We start from the raw sequence: 19,889 nt of genomic DNA on the forward strand, positions 1-19,889 counted from the left end.
TCCAATATGCAGAGAGAGACGAGCTTTAGGTCTGTTTTTCACGTCAAGATAGGTCATATCTTATTCTTCTAACTAGATACGGGGGTCATTAGGATTTGCAGGAACGTGTGTTAGAAAGGCAATGAGAGGGAGAGAGAGGATAGACAGAAGAGTAGTGAAAGCAGAATTTTTTTTCTGTACAAGGGACCCTTGTTTCACAGTGCTAGGCTTTTGGAGTGTTTGGCAGTGATTTTGTATTGACATTCTTGTCTCCTCCAGAACAGTGAGAGGTCAACAAGCAGGGCGCACATGAAAAAACGTCAGTGTGTGAAAGTCGTGCTCCAGCACTTTCTCATCCCTCTCTCTCAAACTCAGAACCCCACAATGTATCTTTCTGGCTTTAAACTTTAACCTCACACATACAGATGCAAGCACACACACGCACAAACACACGCACAAACACACATATACGCACAACCTTGACTCTATAACAGCAGGTTAGAATTTACAATTGGACACAAAGAACACCTTAACTCCATGCCCCTAGTTGTACCCTTCTCCTTCACACTAGCTTATTTAATCTATTCAATAATTGATCAGGGAGCACAGGATTTTATTCCTCCGGCCCAGACCAGAGAAGATCGGTACCTCTCCACTTTCTCTCACCTGAATGCAACAGCAGGCCCTCCTTTTCCCACCAACCACACTCCTTCTGTAAAGACTGCCATGGGAACACATCAAAGACCTGCACTCTGCACTGAAGGCAATGAAAAATAAATCAGCAAACAGATGAATTAGTAATCACCCAGAGCCAAGGCATCCTTACTGGAAGCAGTCGCACTGTTGCATCATTCCACGCATCCTGCACCAATGGAGTTCTTCTTTGACCTTTCGGCAGTTAGGCAGTTGGTTTCTGGTGCCTTTTAAGTCTCAGTTTCAATGCATGATGAAGGGTGAGTAAGGCTGTTCTTTAAGGCATCAATGTGCTGTACAACACTCCCTTCAGGCTGTTTGCATGATTTTTTACCCAACATGCTACACATGACTCTCCTTGCCTCTGGTGAGGGATTTGTAGCAAGACAAGAACAAGATGATTTCACATGCAGGCGGAGGAACGTTCTTATACTCACTTCTAGGCGGCTAAACTGGCCATGTAGCGTAGCAGTTGTGTAGAGAATCAATTAACCAGGGAATTACGCTGGTAAGGTTATTCTAACCCTTAAAATGCATGACGAGTTGGCTACATTATGGTATTTTTTTAGAGCTTCATATGAAATAAAACACATTGGATGGCTTTTAATGATTACAGGAGAGCTACAGTATGTCAAATGCTGCCTTTAGGGTTCAAATGGACAATTTTTGGATGTCTGTGGGAGAACCCGTTCTCCCGACTGACCCGTTCATTGACTGTACTGCAAAACAGCCCGTCATATTGACATGTGGCTGTTAATTCAGACCAAGGACACTGCAGTAATAGACTTGTAACATGCAATTACAATGGCTGTTGGTTTGCAGCTTAGCTTGCAGTGCAAGTATGTTGCTGGGTCATTCGTTCAATAGTAAGCACTCCATCAATCACAATTCAGGACAGGTCATTAGAACCTTCTAGATTGAATAACAGGGCCAGGCAGTGGGGTTGACAGAAGATTGCTTTCCTCTCTCCTCTAAAACCTCTGATTGCACAAGAGGGTGGAAATGATCAGGAACACATGCTATGATAAGCACCTCATTCAGTATCGACCTTTAGCTGTGTGAATAACAACTTGCTGGTGTCATTCTCGGTAATGAATAACTAGAGTCCTTGGCATTCTATGCTGGTGCTACATTGATGTGAACATAAGCTTTATGCTGTGGGTCACACCACAAAAAATATTCCGTGCACTCTTAGGCACAAGCAAGCTATGTTCCCTCTGCCCTGCTCCAGAGTCAGTGCGTTACCTGAGTGTGACGTCTCAAGAGTGTGTCAAGAGTTCACACTTCAAGCATTAGGCATGCACACACGCACACACACAGATTGGAGTGTGACCTGGAGAGTGAGTCAGTTCGAGTCAGGATGTTGTTTTCTCTTCCAGGAGAACGGACATTTGACATACACCAGACCAGGCAGCTGTCGGCCGGGGTCACGGGGTAACTGTCAGGGCCTTCATACCGGCATGCCTTGACAGAGGGAACCCTCGAAAGAGCCTGTCAAGACACATACCTTCCTGTAATCCTCCTTGGTCACCTCAACTACCTAGGTTCGACCTACCATAGCACATTCACGGTATGCCTATTTGATCTGTTGAGGGTACAGTCTCATATAACCACTACATGAGCAGCAGAATTATACACGATTTTATCAATAAAACACAATTACAGACGTGATAACGGTCACATGTGAGGTCACGTGGATGTGTGGTGTAAAAGCAGTGTTTCTAACGGGGTATTTTTGCAGAAAGTGAGCAGAACACCCTCTCTTCTAACATCCAGAAATAGAGCCCGTACGGCATTGATGACTGCTCCCTTAGGAGAATGTGAGAGCACATTCAGGCACTGCTGGAGCCAGAAGACAGAGGGGGAGATCACATGAATATCAGTAGTCCCCTGGGTCAGGCAGCTTTGGCTGCAAGCTTAAAGCCTAATCAATGAGGAAACACGACCCTCGTCTATCTGTAATGTGCAGGATAAGACAAGATGCTTTTGGGGGGGGGAGGGATACACAGAATGAGAATGTGACATACATGATCAACTATTGAGAATATGTACTTGAGAAGGATAACATTCTCCCTTTAAATATAATTTCATTCGGAACTGCCCCTTCAGCATTTAGGCCCTGCGAGACCTGTTAGGCATGTGATTTAGCTTTTGCCTCCTACAGCAGGTGCAAACTGTTGAACAGTGGTGAAACGAAAAATGAGCTGGCTGAACCTTCGCTTGCTGACTCTTATGATTTGGCTGCTTTAGCTGTGGGCTAGCTGACTTCAATGTCCAAAACCATTAGTGATTTCTGTACTACCAAAGCACCGCTGTAGGGCAACCATTTTCCTGCATTAATGTCCTCCTTCTTATCGCAGCAATTCAAAGGCTTATCCTAATGCCTCAGTCAACCTGTGAATACTCCCTAAATAACTCAGGCTCTGAGCTGCGAGGCACATCAAATGAGGGGACAAGTCGATCCTGCTCCGCAGGCACATTTCAAAGCAGAACAATTTATTATCAAGTACAAGAATATCAAACAAGGAAAGAAAAAAATCTTTTTCATCGTTTTCACAAAATTGTTTTGCAGCAACTCTGCAATCACTTCACTTTCGGCACAGAGAATTACATATTAAGCTTGGGTTTTTTCGTTTCGTTTTTCGTTTACACGTGTAGTTAAAATGTTCTTGCTTTCAGTTATAAATGCAGAACTGCCGGACAAGGTAGCAGAGTTAAGAGGCAATTCACAGGAGCATTTGGGGTCTGGGGTTTGTAAAGTGCTTCTGCCCTCGTTGAAATGTCCAATCAGCACTCATTCAGGCCAGTGGTTTCTAAAACCCCTCTTGGGTTGAGAGGGGACTGTGCTATTGCCAGTCAAAGGAGCGCTTCACCAGCCTGTAGAAGGTGCGGTTGTGCTCCTGGAGGTAGGAGCGAAGCTGCTGCAGGACTGTACCATTGACAGCGGGGTGGGGACGTCCCTTGGACTCGTGGAGGCAGCGCTCCCGGCCGTCGCTCCGGATGCAGTAGAAACCCTTGGTCTGGTTGAAGTAGAAGTTGGAGGACATTATCCTGGGGGGCAGGTTGAGGAAACGCTCCACCCTCTGCAGCTCAGGCAGGGGGTCCCGGATCAGAGTGTCCCCGTCCACTATGTGGATCTGCTCCAGAGGGAAGTGGCGCAGCCAGTTGCGCATGTGGACGTCATACAGGCTCCTCTGGATGGCCTTGTAGCGCGTGTTGAGGGCTCCGTTCCGCACCAGTAGGTTCTCGATGGCCTGCACGGGCTTGTGGTTCTCCAGGCGGTTGAAGTAGACCTGCGTGTAGTCAGAGATGACCCGCTCCGCGGGGTCACGCAGAATCAGCAGCAGCTTGATGGAGGAGTTCATGGCGTGGATTCTCTCAGGCGCCAGGGCGGACGTGAAGTAGCCGGGTGTCTTCTCCACTGTGATCTGGTGCGGGTAAGAGTAGGGCATCAGCTCTCGGTACCAGTCGAAGCCCTTGGCGTAGTTCTCATCCCAGTCGAAGAAGTGCACCTCGGTGGCAGCAGCTGCGACCTCAGGATGGATGTCCAGCATCTCCAGCAGGGCACGCGTGCCCCCCTTGCGCACACCGATGATGATGCTGTGGGGGGCACGTTTGCTAGTCCCAGGGGGAGGAGTCGGGGTCTGATCATCAGTGTCATTGGCCAATAGTCCCGGGCCCAAATCTAGGGTGTCTAGAGTTGGGCTGTCCCCTGCATGGACAAACGGCGGCGGGGCAGCAAATGTCTGGAGCACCAGGAGAAAGGCAGATGCCAGCAAGCCGGCCATGATGAGAAAAGAGGAAGAAGAGATGGTCAACCAGAGCTAAAAGAGAACAAAGGAAAGGTAGAGAATTCTTTTGGTTTAACTGTGGACCAGATCCATATCTCTGTGATCAAAGCGTATGGGAGCGGAGCGGAGAACAGCAGTCTGTGTTTGCCATTGAACTTGATGAGGAGCCAGTCTCACAGCCAGTCCGTGGTACATCTGTACAGAAGACAAAAAAGACAGGAAACAACTTAGATCTCAACGTCTACGGCAGAATGAGAAACTAGTTTGCCCCAAGGCACTTTCCTCTTTAACCTGACACAGCTTTCATGTCATTGATACGATGCATGTCAGTTTCAAGTACATCCTCTTTTTTATGATCTCCCTTTGCATCTCCCTCTCTCCCTCCCTCCCTCCCTCCATAGGCCCATTTGAGCCCCCAGCCTATAAAAAGAGCCACTTTGCATGTATTGAATGTTGTAATTTAACTGTCTGAAAAAGATTCACACAACTCATTACAAAATGTGTCTGAGATCTGCAAGCATGGCTGGAGGCCAAAACACAGAGGCCAGACCACTTCATCTTGTTTTACCAGGTCATAATCCCCACCCAGATCAATATACTTAACACCTGCCCTGGAACATCTACATCAAAAGGAGAGTCGGCCACGAGGACAAAGTAGTAGCAGGCATTGAAAGAAAATCCTACATTTTGATAACTTTGATTCTACAGATTTTTTTTTGGACATTGGGAGTCATTCGATTCAGCAAAAATGGAGTAGAGAGAGATGGAAAAGGAGTTACATTTCTCTTCGTGACCTTAGCCTTAATAGTCCTCTCATATACTTTCTTGCAGAAAACAAGCTCCGTTGCCCCCAGAGCAACCAACTGCTTTGCGGTGAAAACACCAGCTAGTACTACCAAAAGTCCTGGTAATGCATTTTTAACCAGTGGACCTCAAACAGTGGGACACTTCATGTGGGGGTTGAGTGGGGAGTGAGAGGATGACAAGATAATAATACAGCACAGGTATCTGATTATAAATGAAGGGAGCCTGGCTGTTTAGAGCAATCAAATGTTGACAAAGTTTGAAACTTGGACAGCTCCCAACTTCTACATATGTTCATCTGCCTGACGACATGCAGTGAGACAGGAAGTCGGAGTAACTAAGGGTGATCTCCAATCCCTTTGTGAGGATGTTGGCTTGTTTGCATTGCAATTTTGCATTGCAAAAAAAGTGGCAGTCATTTTTGCTGGTCATAGTAATCTTATACCTCATGCCATCGTGGTAGCAGGACCTGGTAACAAATCAGGGTTTATGTAGAGGTGACCTAAAGTTAGGCATTTAGTGGATCTGCAAGGTATCATCCTATTAAGTTGTTCGTCTGGTAAACATGTTATTTTGTCTGTCGCTTAAGACAGGCTTCTTTGTCTTCTTCTCTGGCTGGTTTTATACTTGCTTTGTTCAACATATTCACCCTCAGCAATTCCAAACAAGTAGGTTTCTATCAATGGCGACTGGTAAATTAAATCTGTGTGACCTCAAGTTAAATCTTGAAAAAGCAATCATGGCAAAATAACACCAAATAACATGTATTCTGTGTCCTGCTGACTTTAATGATGCATTAAATTGCTCTGTCATTCCTACTGAATGTTGAATGAGCAGTACAGCGTTAATGATAAAGAACCACAGCACACTTGGGATGGAGCCATCTGTGCCATCATTCAAGAGAAGGACCAGCTGACCCTCCTGGCACCTTCAAGCTCCCAGGCGGTCGCCTGCTCCTACAGAGACACAGCCAGCCTTCCACTCTGCCTACTAACTATGTATATCTAGTGCTCGCTATGGGGAGTGACACCCGCTTTGCTCTGGAACTATCAGCGGTGTCCAGGGACGAGGGATAGGGGACAGGGACTGGGCTCTGAAGACGGATCTTGGGGACAGACGACGTGAAGGCAGATGGGGCTAGGACTAGAGTTGCCGCTGAGAGTGGGGCTGGGGGCTGGACCTAGCCGTCGGTGCCGAGGCGGGGGCGGAGGACAGGAGAGAGAAATGGAGAGAGAGAGAGAAAAGAGAGAGAAATGGAGAGAGAGAGAGAAGCGGAGAGAAAAGGTGCTCTGTGGACGTCTGTGCAGGGAGGCACTTATGTGCTGTGACAGGCATGCCTGCCTGTCAGCGTTTCCCTGGCAGAGAGCTGCCAAGTCCAATGCTAACAGCCAGGCAGCCAGACGAGCTCTCTGTCTCATCCAATTCCCCTCACTCCTCTCAGCCCACCGCCACCTGGAATGAGCCATTGTTTCACATCCCACTGGGCCATCATTGCTTTATTCAGCACTTGATGCATATCTTCAGCTTTTCATTCACGGCACAGCCAGCACACTATCTGGCAGGCCACTTAACCAACACTATTTGGACTGAATGTAGAGGGGCCGTTGGCAGGTGACAAAGCCGAAGCAGGCAGAATCGACAGTTCTACAACAATGCAAGAGGTCACATTGAGGTGGAGGAAAAGTGACCATGGATCAAAAGTTCAGGTCTTCATGAAACTCGACTCTCTCTATGACTCATCTAGGACAACGGACCCAGTTCTTCTACAGACAGCGGTGTGCTGACCTTTTGTGACCTCAACCTCTAGCTTATCTGTGTTTCCTTCTATCCGATTGCACCGCTTCCTGGAGTTGCAGCCAACAGTGTACCACCATTCCTCCCGGTTCAGCGCCCGCCATTCATCATCGTACCAGGCACCGAGGGAGACGCCACAGGTTGCTAGCTCCACAGGAAACCAGCCTCCAACTAATTACAGAAAGCAGCTGATTCCATATCGGAGGGAGGAAGAAAGAACAAACCCTCATTCATTTTCAACCATTTCCCCCTACTATTACACATGGCAAGCAGCAGGTATTATACAGCCTAGCTTTGTTTTCTTAATCGGACCTCATTACTGGGTCGTTAATACAAAACTATTATTGTTATAATTGGGCTTAATTACAAAGTCATTCGGTTTAGTATAAAATCAATTACTTTGGTTTGTTGATGACATCGTCCTAAATGTGTATTTCTAAAATGTTTTTAAGTAGTCCTGCTCCAACTAGGCCACTCTTTAATTGGGAAGACACACACACACAGGAGGTATATTCCAATAGGTGTTGGATGGCCCTTGCTCAGACTCTGGGGGCTTGTTACAGTGTTCTAGTGGTGAACAGCGGTAGCAGGCCCGTGGCTGCGGCTGTGTGTGTGTGTTCTGATAGATTATGTTGGCACATGGGACACAGGCCCAATCAGCAGCACTGCAGCTCCTTTTGCTGTGGAGATGTAATGATCAAAACAAACTGCAGCACACAACACAGAGGTTAGGCCTCAGAGCGAGCCCTCTTCATCACACCAGCCCTCGCTTTTTCTTCTCTCTTCCTGCACCGTTTCATGGCTAGTCAGTCTTTGCCATTCCCCCTCTGGTACACACAGACAGCTGTTGTAGGATTTCTTTTTCATCAAACCCAGTCTTCTTTAACAATCACACCAAACAGGTTCCATATAGTTATACCCCCCCCCCCCCCCCCCCCCCCCCCCCCCCCCTGTATCTCAATCAAATCTGTCCATCTCCCCCTTAGACGGTCTGTCGAACAGCAAACACAAAAACAACTTTTTCACCGTTGCTCCCTCCATTTGATTAATCCTCCCTTGTTCTCACCCGTTATTCCTCCAACATCCATAAACATTGAGAAACAGTGGGGTATCACTGCCTCCCACACACTGTCTGACTCTGAGACTCTACTCCCACCTACAGTATGGGTTTGAAATAATGGATGTAGTGACAAGCACTGTGGGATCACTGGCATAATACATGCACACCCCAATATGGCAATAAAGTCTTTAGATATCATTACTGTAGTTTGTAGTACCTATTAATGGATAGTAATGGAAAGCTGCTTTCTGGTTTCCAATGCCTTGCAACTCAAATCTAAAATGTTATGATACAACTGACAGTTATAGAAATGGAATCCTGGACTTTAGGGGCAAATAACTGATCATAGAACAGAATTCAAACACCTGCTTCTACCAGGAGGAACGAGCTCCACTGGGTAGATTCTCAAATGCTTGAAGCTTCGTGTCTGTTTGTTTGTGGTTGGTGTAATACAAGCATGGTGTCCAGACCACTGGACCACTGAGCATGTGTGTAAGAGAACTGGTGCATTTCATTCATTTATATTTAATCTATATAGATGTATTTTTCAACTAGGATCAAACCAAATATATTTTCTGTACTCTAACAGACCCCCTGGTGGCTCAAGTTAAAAAACATTTTGACATCCCCACCTTGACAGACAAGACTACTTATTAACAAATCTAAACTTACCGCTAAGAATGATCCATGCTAAGAATGATCCACATACTCGAACACAAACCTAACCCAGACAGACAAGCACACAATCCATAACCAGTTTCATGAAATGGTAATTTACTATGAAAACGAATACACCAGGCTACATCAGCAAAGCTCCATACATTAAGTCACAATAGGGGAGGCTGGGTTTGTTTTGACTGTAATTATAGGAAACGGTGGCAGCTTCAGCAGAGAACATAGAGTTTTCTGGCTATTTCTGGAGAGCGTTAGTAAAACGGTGACCTAATCCACACCCACATGTCATCTACAGCGCTCATTACGGGCTACGAAAGGGGGCAATCTGCCATTAACTGGTACACTGAGATATGTGTGCCCTCAGCGTAGACACTAATTGTGGTGTTTTAACTCTAATCCTTTTGCAGTCTTCCTGCTAAATCGGGTCTCCCTTTTTCACTTCTGCAGCAAACTTCTGTAAGAAGCAATGTATTCAGCTCATCATTTTGTCTCAGATTACTGGGGGTGATGTGATTTAGTTTTGTTGCGTGTGCTGTGTTTGTGCATTGTCCATGGTTGTGTGTGGGTGTTGTTGACACATTTAACCATTCTTACTTATCACAGAAATGTGGACATACAATTGCACTTGAGATCTGCCTTAACCTGTTTCTGATCCTTGCTTAGTCTTACAATAACATACAGACCTTGGATTTCACCACACATGTTGTACAAAAGTATTATCCTAGCTGTGCATTCAATGTGGCAAATGATGTGATTCAAAGTACACCTGATTGTCTAGGTTCCTCATGGGTCCCTCACAGATGGACTTACTTTTCAGTCTTTGATGACTGAAGTGGATGGGTGAAGTGGCTTAGCCAATCACAGGTCCTGCTGAGTCACTCTATGGCCAGTCAGAGATAATAATGAGAAGGGATCCAATGAAAGAGTGCCCTCATGTGCTTCATTCAGACACTCAGTTCTAATGAAGCACCAAGGCCACTGAGATGGATTGGCTCTCAGGTCTCATCATAATTATCTCACCCTCTCTAACTCTAATGTGAGCTCATTATATATTTTCTCAGCCCAAAAAAGGCAGCAGATCCTACAACCTCTAAGTAAGTCATTAGTTTGCGGTTCATCTAAAAGTGAACACCAAATCCAACTCTGACACATACTCCCTGACTTCATCAAAACAAATTCCCTTCCACTTGATTTTCTTCAGCTTTCACCCTCTTGTTTGCTAACTTCATCTATCTCTCTTCATCTTCTCCTACTGCCGTCTATCCTCTTTCCCCTCCACCTCTCTCTCTCTCTCTCTCTCTCTCTCTCTCTCTCTCTCTCTCTCTCTCTCTCTCTCTCTCTCTCTCTCTCCTCTTCTCACTATCTATACCTTTTCTCTCTTCCTTCCTTCCGTCCTTCCGCCCTCTCTCTTTCTCTCTCTCTCTGTCTTTGTCTCCCTTTCATTCCATCTCTTGTTCTCTAGAAGGATGAGCCTGCTCTCTCCCCTGTCTCCAAGGCCTCCTACGAGCAGCAATACACACATACATAATGAATGAATTACTTCATCAAATAAAAAGCAGGGCATCTTGTAATGAACTGCAGGGATAGTCTTAATCTTTGATGAGGCCTATCTGATGAATAGTTTAATGAGAAAGCTATGGCATGGGATGTTTGGTGCTGACAAAGAATTCATAGCAGTCTGTGTGTGTGTGGGGGGGGGGCACGCCCAAAAAGCCAACTGATTTAAGAGGTAAAGTGTATGCTTGGTTAGTGGACACCATTTTTCTATTCAGATTTAGTTGTTGTTGGTTAACCCTTCATGAGAAGCACATTACACTACTATACACTACACTACACAATAGCGTGGACTACAAGCAAACTGCAGTGTGAACTCCAGCACTGAGCAGTAGCTGTACAGTTGGTTTATACCATAACACAGCTCAAGCCTTGGGATATAATAACATGCTCTGGAGAGGGGTGGCCGTCAATGCAGACATAATATCATCGGACCCTCCTCTAATGTACAGCTGGTACATCTATATTCTGTACCATTTGGGCTCTGTTCCCTCCTCTGGCAGCTCAGCGTCTTATTGGACAGCCAGCACCATGGTCCCAGCAGCGCTTTGCACCATGACAAATATGTGCTTAGCAAACACTGCAAACTTTGGAGTTGTTGGGGCCTTCTGTGGACTGATACCGCTTGCCAGGCGCTGGAGCGATTCTGTTGCTACAGCTGGGAACTAACACTAATAATACGCCATTCATGGGACTGTAGGTAATCCCATAGTGAGTGGAGGGTAGCTCCCCACAGTCAAAATTAGTACAGTGTGTCTGATCGGTAAACAACCCAAGTAGAACTGTGGGAATATGGACATCATAGGTTTTATTGATCGCTGTTGACAGCTGCACATAGCTGTAAGATTATTCAAACATTACCAGTGACCTTGGACATGGGAAACTCAATGTTAAAATGATACAATCCCAGTCTTACATTACCTGATTAACATAAGTAATTCATGTAGTAACAAGACCTGCGTGTGCTACCAATTGATTGTAACCTAATCACAAGGCTTTGATCTATATAGTTCAAAGCTATTGAGCCAAAACATGACTAAAGCAGTTTTATACTTAGTTTAACCCTTTTTTTATGACATTTGTGTTTGTGTGGTTACGTGATAATGCATCCACATATTGTACCACTGATGTAGGGATCCAATCTGTAATTAGCTGAATGTGCCTCATGTCTGTGTTAAGTTCACTTTGTGAACACTATATGTGGCCTTGAGATATGACACCTCGAAGGTAGACTAAGAGAACAAATGCTAAACGTCTGGCAGCATCCTAGTCATTTCCCACCATTGGGAGTGAAAAAGATTGTCGGGAAGATGTTTATCTATAATGACATCTCCAGATCCATTTCTGCACACCATAGCTCTGGCTCTCTGGTAGGGGGGGTATACAGATATCTGATTGGAAGGGAGATGGCGGGGAGGGGGGTAAACATCCTCGCACATCTACTCGGTTGTCGTGGCGGCGAGTGGGGCAGAGCGCCATCATTACATTATTGAGTAAAGTGACTCCTCTGATGCCCCCCCCCACCTCCCCGTCTGTCAGACAACACTGTCCGTTGCCATATTGCCTGAAAAGCAGCACAAACACATGCCAAGTTCAAAACAGACTCCAGAGTGTGCCCTCGCAGGAACTCATGAGTATATCACTGCAACTCTGGATATTGGTTTTCTCTTTCTGCTCCTCATACTTCCCCCCCTTTGTTCTGTCTGGGAACACTGCTTTAAAGGGATGTTTTAGGTGTGTGTACTGTAACACTACCCCACAATGCACTCCTTCTTAGAATGGCTCCACAGAGAGGTGGAGTCATCGGTTTTAAGAATTGGAGCACACACTGCAATGAGGAGACATGAGAAAAAGAGACTTCATTATCCCTGACTCTAAGTGAATTTAATCCATTACAGTGGGAAAGAGAGATGTAGGATTTCATGTGTCTGATAAAAAGGGCTATCTAAAGGACACGACAATGATTCTGTGTGTAGAGCTCTACTAGTCTGACAGAATCAGGTTAGGGCTGTGTGAGGAATCGGCCATAATTTCAGTCAATTCAGTCCAGAGCTGACCTGAATCCAGAAACTAGTGTTGAACTCCCTGACCAACAATTTTCCCAATCGAAATTAAACAACCGTATTTTCCCATAGATTACAAGTATACGAGCGTAGGGAGGTATCCCAAACGTCATTATCTATTGCATACGGAGACAAGAAGTGAGCCGGCCAAAGTTTAATCAGTTTGCGAGTTTCCGACTAGCTTTATCACAACTGTAAGACGACTTCGGAGGAAAACTTCTTTCTCTGTCACTTTCATCTGTGCCCTTGTGTTCCGGTCCTGTTCATGAATAAGTCATGGGGCCCCCTCTTCCCCCTTTGGCTTATTGCTCGTTCCACCACCTCCGCGGCCCTGTAAAACCAGCTGAAGTGTTTATGGGAGATAAGAGGCGATGGAGGTCGCAGGCCCAATAATTGCTTTTATCAGCCCACGTTTGCAGCGAGAGCCGTTTTACGAGAGAACCCGTTGAAGAAGAATCCTTAATTAGAGAAGTTTGTGGACCCGACATCAAAAGCATAATGGGAGGAATAAAAGGAGGTGTAGAAAGGGCATCTGCAGGATGTGCTGCTGGCTGGCTTTGTTGCCGTGTATGACGGCTTCAATCTATAGATAGGCGCTACTCAAAGCAACATGCCTTTGGAGAGAGAACATCATGGGAGGTTTGCGTGTTGGTGCATGAATGTCATGGTTGTCTAGACAAGCCAGACCTCTCTACATTTGTTCAGTTCATTGATTTTCTTTCGGCCCCATCTTTATTTAAGGAAGTCATTCTGTATTGCAAGTGGAGTTTACAGTCAAAGCCATTAGGTTGGGCTGATTCTCTGTCCCATCATCCTCCCCCCACCCACAACCTCAGCAACTTCAGGACGAATCTGGTTATTTTTGTCTAAGTGGCTCTTGTTTTGTTGTTCTACTTGATAAGGATACAAAAGACTATTGCAACTCAACCTCCTCAGGTTTAATACAAAAAACTACATTTATGAATCCTTGGGTCACTGTAATATCTCAACTTCTAAGTTGGAATTCACAATATTTCTATTACACCAACAGTGTCCCAGTCAATAGGAATGTGCAACAACATTTGTGTGATTGTCTGGGGTAAAGGGCCAAAATTAGGACAGACTAGACCAGAATAGAGGTGAACCAGGTCTAGCTGTAATTAGCCAGGCAGACATTTTTTACCAGACTCTTGTAATGACTATGTCTCCCATTCCTAGTCGGCTGAGTAATCACTGAGGGGAAAAAGGAAGAATTAATTACTTACTTTTATAGAATGAGGACGACAGATCTTTGCCTTGATTGCAAGACTTCCAAACCAATCAACCAATTCACTAACAGCAACAGTGTGGTAAGGGTATTCACACACATTGTTCCCCTTAGGGCTGCTTAAAACATAAATAAATGTGCTGAATTGCAAAGACTAAAATTAAGCACTATGTGCAACAACAACATGTGAATAATCAAGTCAGTTATCTTAGATGGAAGATATTCAAATCAATAATGCTTTTCTTGAAACAATAGAGAAAAAGCAATAATACTGGTTGGCAGTGACATAATTCCCATTTGGCCTTAAATCCCATTTTATAACACTCAGATGAACTGTCTGCCCATTTAGACACATGATTGTTCTGGGCCTCGGCTGATTATCTCTATTGTGACCAGCACCAGTGGCTCCAGTGGTATTTAACTTAGATTAACCCAAATTGATAATTAACCTTTGTAATTCTGTCAGCACATAAGAATAGCTCAGTTGTCTTGAACGCAGCCACACGATAAGAAACAGCCTTACTGTCGTGAGGAACTGAGGCTCGGAAGGCAAAGGTGGTGTTATCTGGCCAGCGCTCCACACGATAATGAAGACAAATATCCAGCACGGAGAGTCTTCTAATAATGAATCAGAACAGAAACCATCCTTGGAACTGTGCATCTTTTAATAGAGTCTCTCTATCGCCACAGCATCCTTGGCCAGAAATTACAGCTCCTTATCTTTCTGAGTAGCAGAATTAACATCTGGAAATGAACGTCTCCCATTGTTTAGACTGCTGTATTAAGGAGTAATCGGACATTAAATGAGTCATTTCTCCATATTTAACTCCGACTGGAGGTAATGGTTTAATTTGCTGGGCAATGAGTCTCCCCCCACGGAGCTGTGCTACATTAAATCACAGAGGGCTTCTGCCACTGCAAAAAATGACCACAAAGCTGCCTAGGTTTTTAACTTCTCTTCTGCAAAATGTGTTCAAATAACCCTTGGGTGCAAACAGACCTGTGCTCTATCAACACTGTCCATTCAGCACCACCACAATAAACCCCTCTGACAGTCAGAACCATGGACAGCTTCAATTCAGCTCCCCCTTTCCACTGCAGAGCAAAAAGTCAGCCTTGTGTATGCATGTACAGCCACTGTTTGTACCAAATTACACATGACAAAGTTCTCTGTAGAAATCCCTGGGATTTGTCTCTAAACATTCTGGCTTAAGCAGCTGTGATTAGCAGCTCTATAGCTCACTCTGTTGGTCGGGTGGTTGGTCCAACAAAAATGGAATGCGTGTAGTGCTCACAGCTATAGGTTGCAGGCCATGGAGGCTTCTACACTGGCACAGGCATCACTGTGTCCATACCTACAAGCACCTAAACAAGGTTTTACTGTGCGTTTTACTGTGCAAACTAAGCACTGACAACAGACACATGCACCCCCATAAAACACTTTAACCAGCTGCAGCTTTGTAAGAGTGGGTTTTACCCAATTAAAAACCATAAATAATCACACATCCCACACATCTGAAGTAGAGGAGAGCACAGTGGGTCTAGCAGCCACGTTGCATGGATTGTCTTTTTGTGAGCTAGCCTTCCATTTACCTACATACACCTCAATCGATGTTTATAAAGTTCATATTTCATATTTAGTCACACAAAGATCTCTTCCTCTCCTGCAAATGTCAAGCACTGCTTCTGGTGGCAGTCGAGCTGACTTGTTGACATTTACAACTTATTTGCCTCAAGTTAATCGTTTCAAATGATTTTGGTTATGCACTTCAAGTTTAAAAGAACAGTCCCAAGCAGAAATAGCTCATATTCTCCCCTTTGATTTCATTTCCCAGCGGGTGACAAAAGCTATATCTTTGTTTTATGAGCGGTTCCAACAATTGCTATGACACCGCTTAATATGCATAATATGTGCATAAAGCAAGTCTTAAATGATGTCCCTCCTTATCACCTTGTCAAGGCTCCCAGACAAATGAATGCCCTCATTATCTTAAAATCTCCTTGGGAGTTCAGAAAAAAAAGCTTTTGTGCCAAGCCTCATTTCAATGAAACACATTTAAATTAAAATAACTTCCTAAATTATTTCTTAAAATATTCTACTCTGAGGCCCTGAGACAGAATAGGGGCATATTTCATAAACATGAGAACAGTCAGAGATCACTGAAATGTTATAAAAATTAATTATCTTACAGCCTCTAGCATAAGTGAAGTGTATGTTCAACTAGAAGGGCAATGCAGTGATACACACTCTCGCACACACACATTTGCGCACACAGACACCCACAGGCGTCCCTCTACCTCAGACACACACACACATCTACACAATCAGCACACACACACACACAAGTATATTCTTTGAGAATGAGTGAAAATTAGGAAAATCAAAACTCCACACGACAGGGCCACGATCCGTCAAAAGAGCCCTTCTCCATTAATGTGACAAATACGACAAGGCATGGAGGTGACAGGAAAAAGCCTGTACTGTACACGACCCCAAATAATGAGTGATCTGCTTGACATGTGCCTACTCATCTGAGGCTGGGAAATGTGTGTGTGTGTGTGTGTGTGTGTATGGAGAGAGAGTGGGGGACAACAAAGGTAATTAATAAATAAGATGCCAGTTTTAAGGAGATGATAAATCTACTTCCTATCACTTGGACATGCTTGTGTCTGGCTCCCAATGAAGCCTTGATGACAATGTCCAGGATGAAATCTGCTCTGAACAAGGTGGCAGGGCTCTCCTTCATCTCTACTCCGCCCCAAACCAAACTGTCCCACTATTCCCAAAAGACTGCAAAGTGAGCATTACAAAGCCTCCCAAGTGGTATAAAATATCAAGGCACGTCATCCGAACCCAGGTTTCTTTAACCAGTCTTCCTCAGGCAGGGGCCTTCTGTCTTTCCCTGGCTTTTTGATGAGCTGCAGCTTTGGAGCTGATCAGACAGCTGCATCAATACTGCTTTTCATGCAGCGCTGGTGTGTGTGTGTGAGCACTCACGGGTATGCTGGGCCGTGTGGGATCAGCCTTAGAGATATAGCCCAACTAGGTAGCTTTACGCTGGGTGTAACACTGCCTGGCAAACTCATGAATAATGGAGTTTGGCACAAATATGCAAATCTGGGCATTAGCCTAGTTTTGCCCCTGTGCTGTAACTTACAGTGACTTATCTATAATGTATGAGCATGGGATAGGAGGGAGGAAGGGGGGCCAGGAGGGGGCTGGCAGCCAACTTCACGGTCCTCTCTCGCACCAGTTCCCTTGGCGGCATGAAAGGGCAAGAAAAGCAGGGGGAGGTAGCTAGGAAGAGATAACGTTATGGCACACTAGATCTCCAAGACTCTGGGAATTAGCTGTGGCTTCCACGCTCAATTACCAAGCTACTTAAAATAACAATGGCCTCGGTAGGATCGGAAAAGCCTGGAAGATACGGAAGGAATAAGCATGAAGTTGTTGCTAATCCTCTGATTTCCTGCCTGAAGGCAGATGGGAAATGTTAGTGTGATCAGTAATCAGTACACAGGGGAGAGAGAAGAATGCTCCACTTCACGCCCGTGCAGGAAATCAGCCTGCATGTGAGATTACCATAACAATGATGAATGTTCTGTTGAGAGTTAAAGAATAATAATGGGGTCCAGGGCTGAAATCAAAGAGCAACCGGTAGTCAAGCCTGGTAGAAACCCTCAGGCACTTCAGTGCTCTGGGTCAAGTGACTGGGTCTTAGACGTAAGAGAGGTTGAAAGCCAAGGCCAAATTAGGCTGCCGTGTTCCGCTAAGGGGCTTGATGAATCATGAGCCAACACTGATGAGCAACGCTATCATTATCTGGAATCAGAGTCAATCACAGGGGACATGTGACATCTTAGATCTGACAGGTGCCATCTCAAGTGGTACCTGCCCTGGTAAAGCCCGTCACCATGGCAACAGAGGTCACACCTTCCAGACGGGCTGTAGCGAGCAGCCTCTCTCCAGCTCCCTTAACGGCCAAAGTAGAAAAGACTGTTACTTCCAACAGGAGAATATTAATTAACTCCAGATATTAAGGCCTGCAGATTACATCTGGCACACATTACTAGTGAAAGAGCTGCTGCTTTCATGATAGCTACTTCACCTCCTGAGGGAGAATCCCAACATTTCCTCCAAAATATTAATACATAATAAAATTCCAAATCTAGAATACATTTACATGTTTTAAAACTCCCACTGCCATTTCCTCGCCTGACTAGTATCTTCTTTTAATTCAGCAAACATAACCTCATATAATATTAATACCATTCTTGTGGTCTTTCGTTGATGTCTAACTTGAAAAGGAAACATTTTTGTGTGTGTGGAAGTGAATAGGATACCATTTATAAAAAATACATCAAGCAAAACATTAAAAAACTTTTCTTAAAAGAGTTTATAACTGTTTTCATCACCCCCCACTCACCTTTCCTCAGTTGTACAACCCTTTCACCTGGCCAACTCTTTTCATCGTACTCCCTTGGGTTCATCATGTGTACAAAATTGAAAAGATTATTCCGGTTGCAACTACAGTCGAACTCCAAAGCTCTCAGGAATACACTCCTGAACAAAATCCCAACCCCAGTTCTCTCAGCGCTCACCCTTGCCTGCCCTGTCCAACAGTACAGACAACAAAGCAAAAAGACAATCAAACAGGACCAATGAAATGGCTAGATAGACAGCCATTCAGAGTAATCGGTCAAGTATGAAAATAACGAGCTGTGCCCCTCTCCACCGCCCCTATCGAACTCTCAGCTTGTCCCCATAGGGCTGGTCTATCACACTAACACAAACGTCTACAGTTGGTTGATGGCAGGGATTTTGTTTCACAGACACAATTAACAAATGTCTAAAATTGGTCTGTTGCCTGAACATGTTCACATCATATCATATCACAATGCTGACATAAATAAACGTGTTTGATTCTGACTTATACCCTTGAGAAATTGAGCTGATAGTTTGCATACCACTCACTATTGTAATTAAAAGGTGAACCACACAGCCAATAGCAATGATATATGCCTATTGTTATAAAGGATTGCTAGAGGAAACAGGGAAGCAACGCCATTGAAAATGTAATTTGTGTAGGCAACAGTTATCATAAAGCCCATTCAATGTATCCCTCAAACAAAAGAGAGAAAACAGTAACTGACCACTGCGTTGTTTAGCTGGTATATGCTATTTGTCTTGGGCAGTATAAGAGACCAGACTCGTTGCGTAGTGTTCTGCGCTCAGGTGCTCCTATGTCCAAAAGCCTATTTTTGGTGTCTTTATTTTGCCTGCACTCCCAGCCATGTCCAATCGACCCGTGGGATTACTTTCTCACTGCAAGAGAAGAACTTGTAAACAGCGGCTTAGAACGACTGGAGCTTGTTAGGTGATTGATTTGGGTGATTAAGGAACGATCATTGGGACGGCTCAATCGCTGACACAGACATGCCGTTTACCCTATAATTCCCCGATTATGGGTGTGATTACAGCAAAATCAGCGCCACATCGGATTTGAAGATTTAAAAGTTTTAATCCATTGTTTTAAAGACCCAAATGGGTTTAGGGTCTCAGCTCAACAAATCCTGCTTCATCCTTTCGGCAAAAAGGAACATTCTAAAACCAACTGAGGGTAAAAGTTTGACATACCTCTGGCAATATAAAGGCCTATATTCAAATGGTATTTAAGGTAGCCTACCCTATAGTGTTATAGCCTAATCGTACCACGCACGGAATTTCAGAGTTTGAGGGGCTCGTACACCATATCACAATTCCATTTAGTTAACTACAACGACTCAGTCCAACTTAAAATTTGAATAACAGTATTTAAGGGTTGTTATTTTGAATGATCCCTGTTTAATGAAGGCATGTGGTGGCTATCGTGACACCTGATTAAAATAATCACAGACTCCACATGATAAATCTTGTAGTGTAGGAACATTTGAATGAATCGCTCAGATTGTGTTGTAAAATTAAGCTGGTTACCTTGAAAGGACTCCGCGATAGTGATGGAATCTGCGCAAGTCAATGGTCGGGTTTGAGCAGATGAACCCGCGTTCCGTCGCTGTAGAAGATGTAGAAGACACGTCGCCCTTTCGTTTTTGTTGAAGCGCACCCTGAGCATCACCCACGTTCACCACTTACTCATTCGGAGGCAGAGACGTAGATCTAGACCCTGTTTTTTTCAAAGAGGTGAGTTAGACTGCACACTCTTTGTATGTAGCAGCCACACACCATGCAA

The 19,889-nt window shown here is 44.7% G+C and overlaps 1 protein-coding gene across 1 annotated transcript; it reads right to left on the reverse strand.

Moving 5' to 3' along the window:
- Window positions 1–3,208: 3,208 nt before the first annotated feature.
- hs3st1l1 (heparan sulfate (glucosamine) 3-O-sulfotransferase 1-like1) lies at window positions 3,209–19,889 on the reverse strand. The gene is made up of 2 exons (XM_047029601.1): window positions 19,634–19,889; window positions 3,209–4,658 (listed from the first exon to the last, which is right to left on the reverse strand). The coding sequence occupies exon 2, from the start codon at window positions 4,458–4,460 to the stop codon at window positions 3,519–3,521; it is 942 nt and encodes a 313-aa protein (XP_046885557.1). The 5' UTR covers window positions 4,461–4,658; window positions 19,634–19,889; the 3' UTR covers window positions 3,209–3,518.

This window comes from Hypomesus transpacificus, chromosome 11 (genome assembly GCF_021917145.1).
Source record: "Hypomesus transpacificus isolate Combined female chromosome 11, fHypTra1, whole genome shotgun sequence".
Lineage (NCBI taxonomy): Eukaryota > Metazoa > Chordata > Actinopteri > Osmeriformes > Osmeridae > Hypomesus > Hypomesus transpacificus.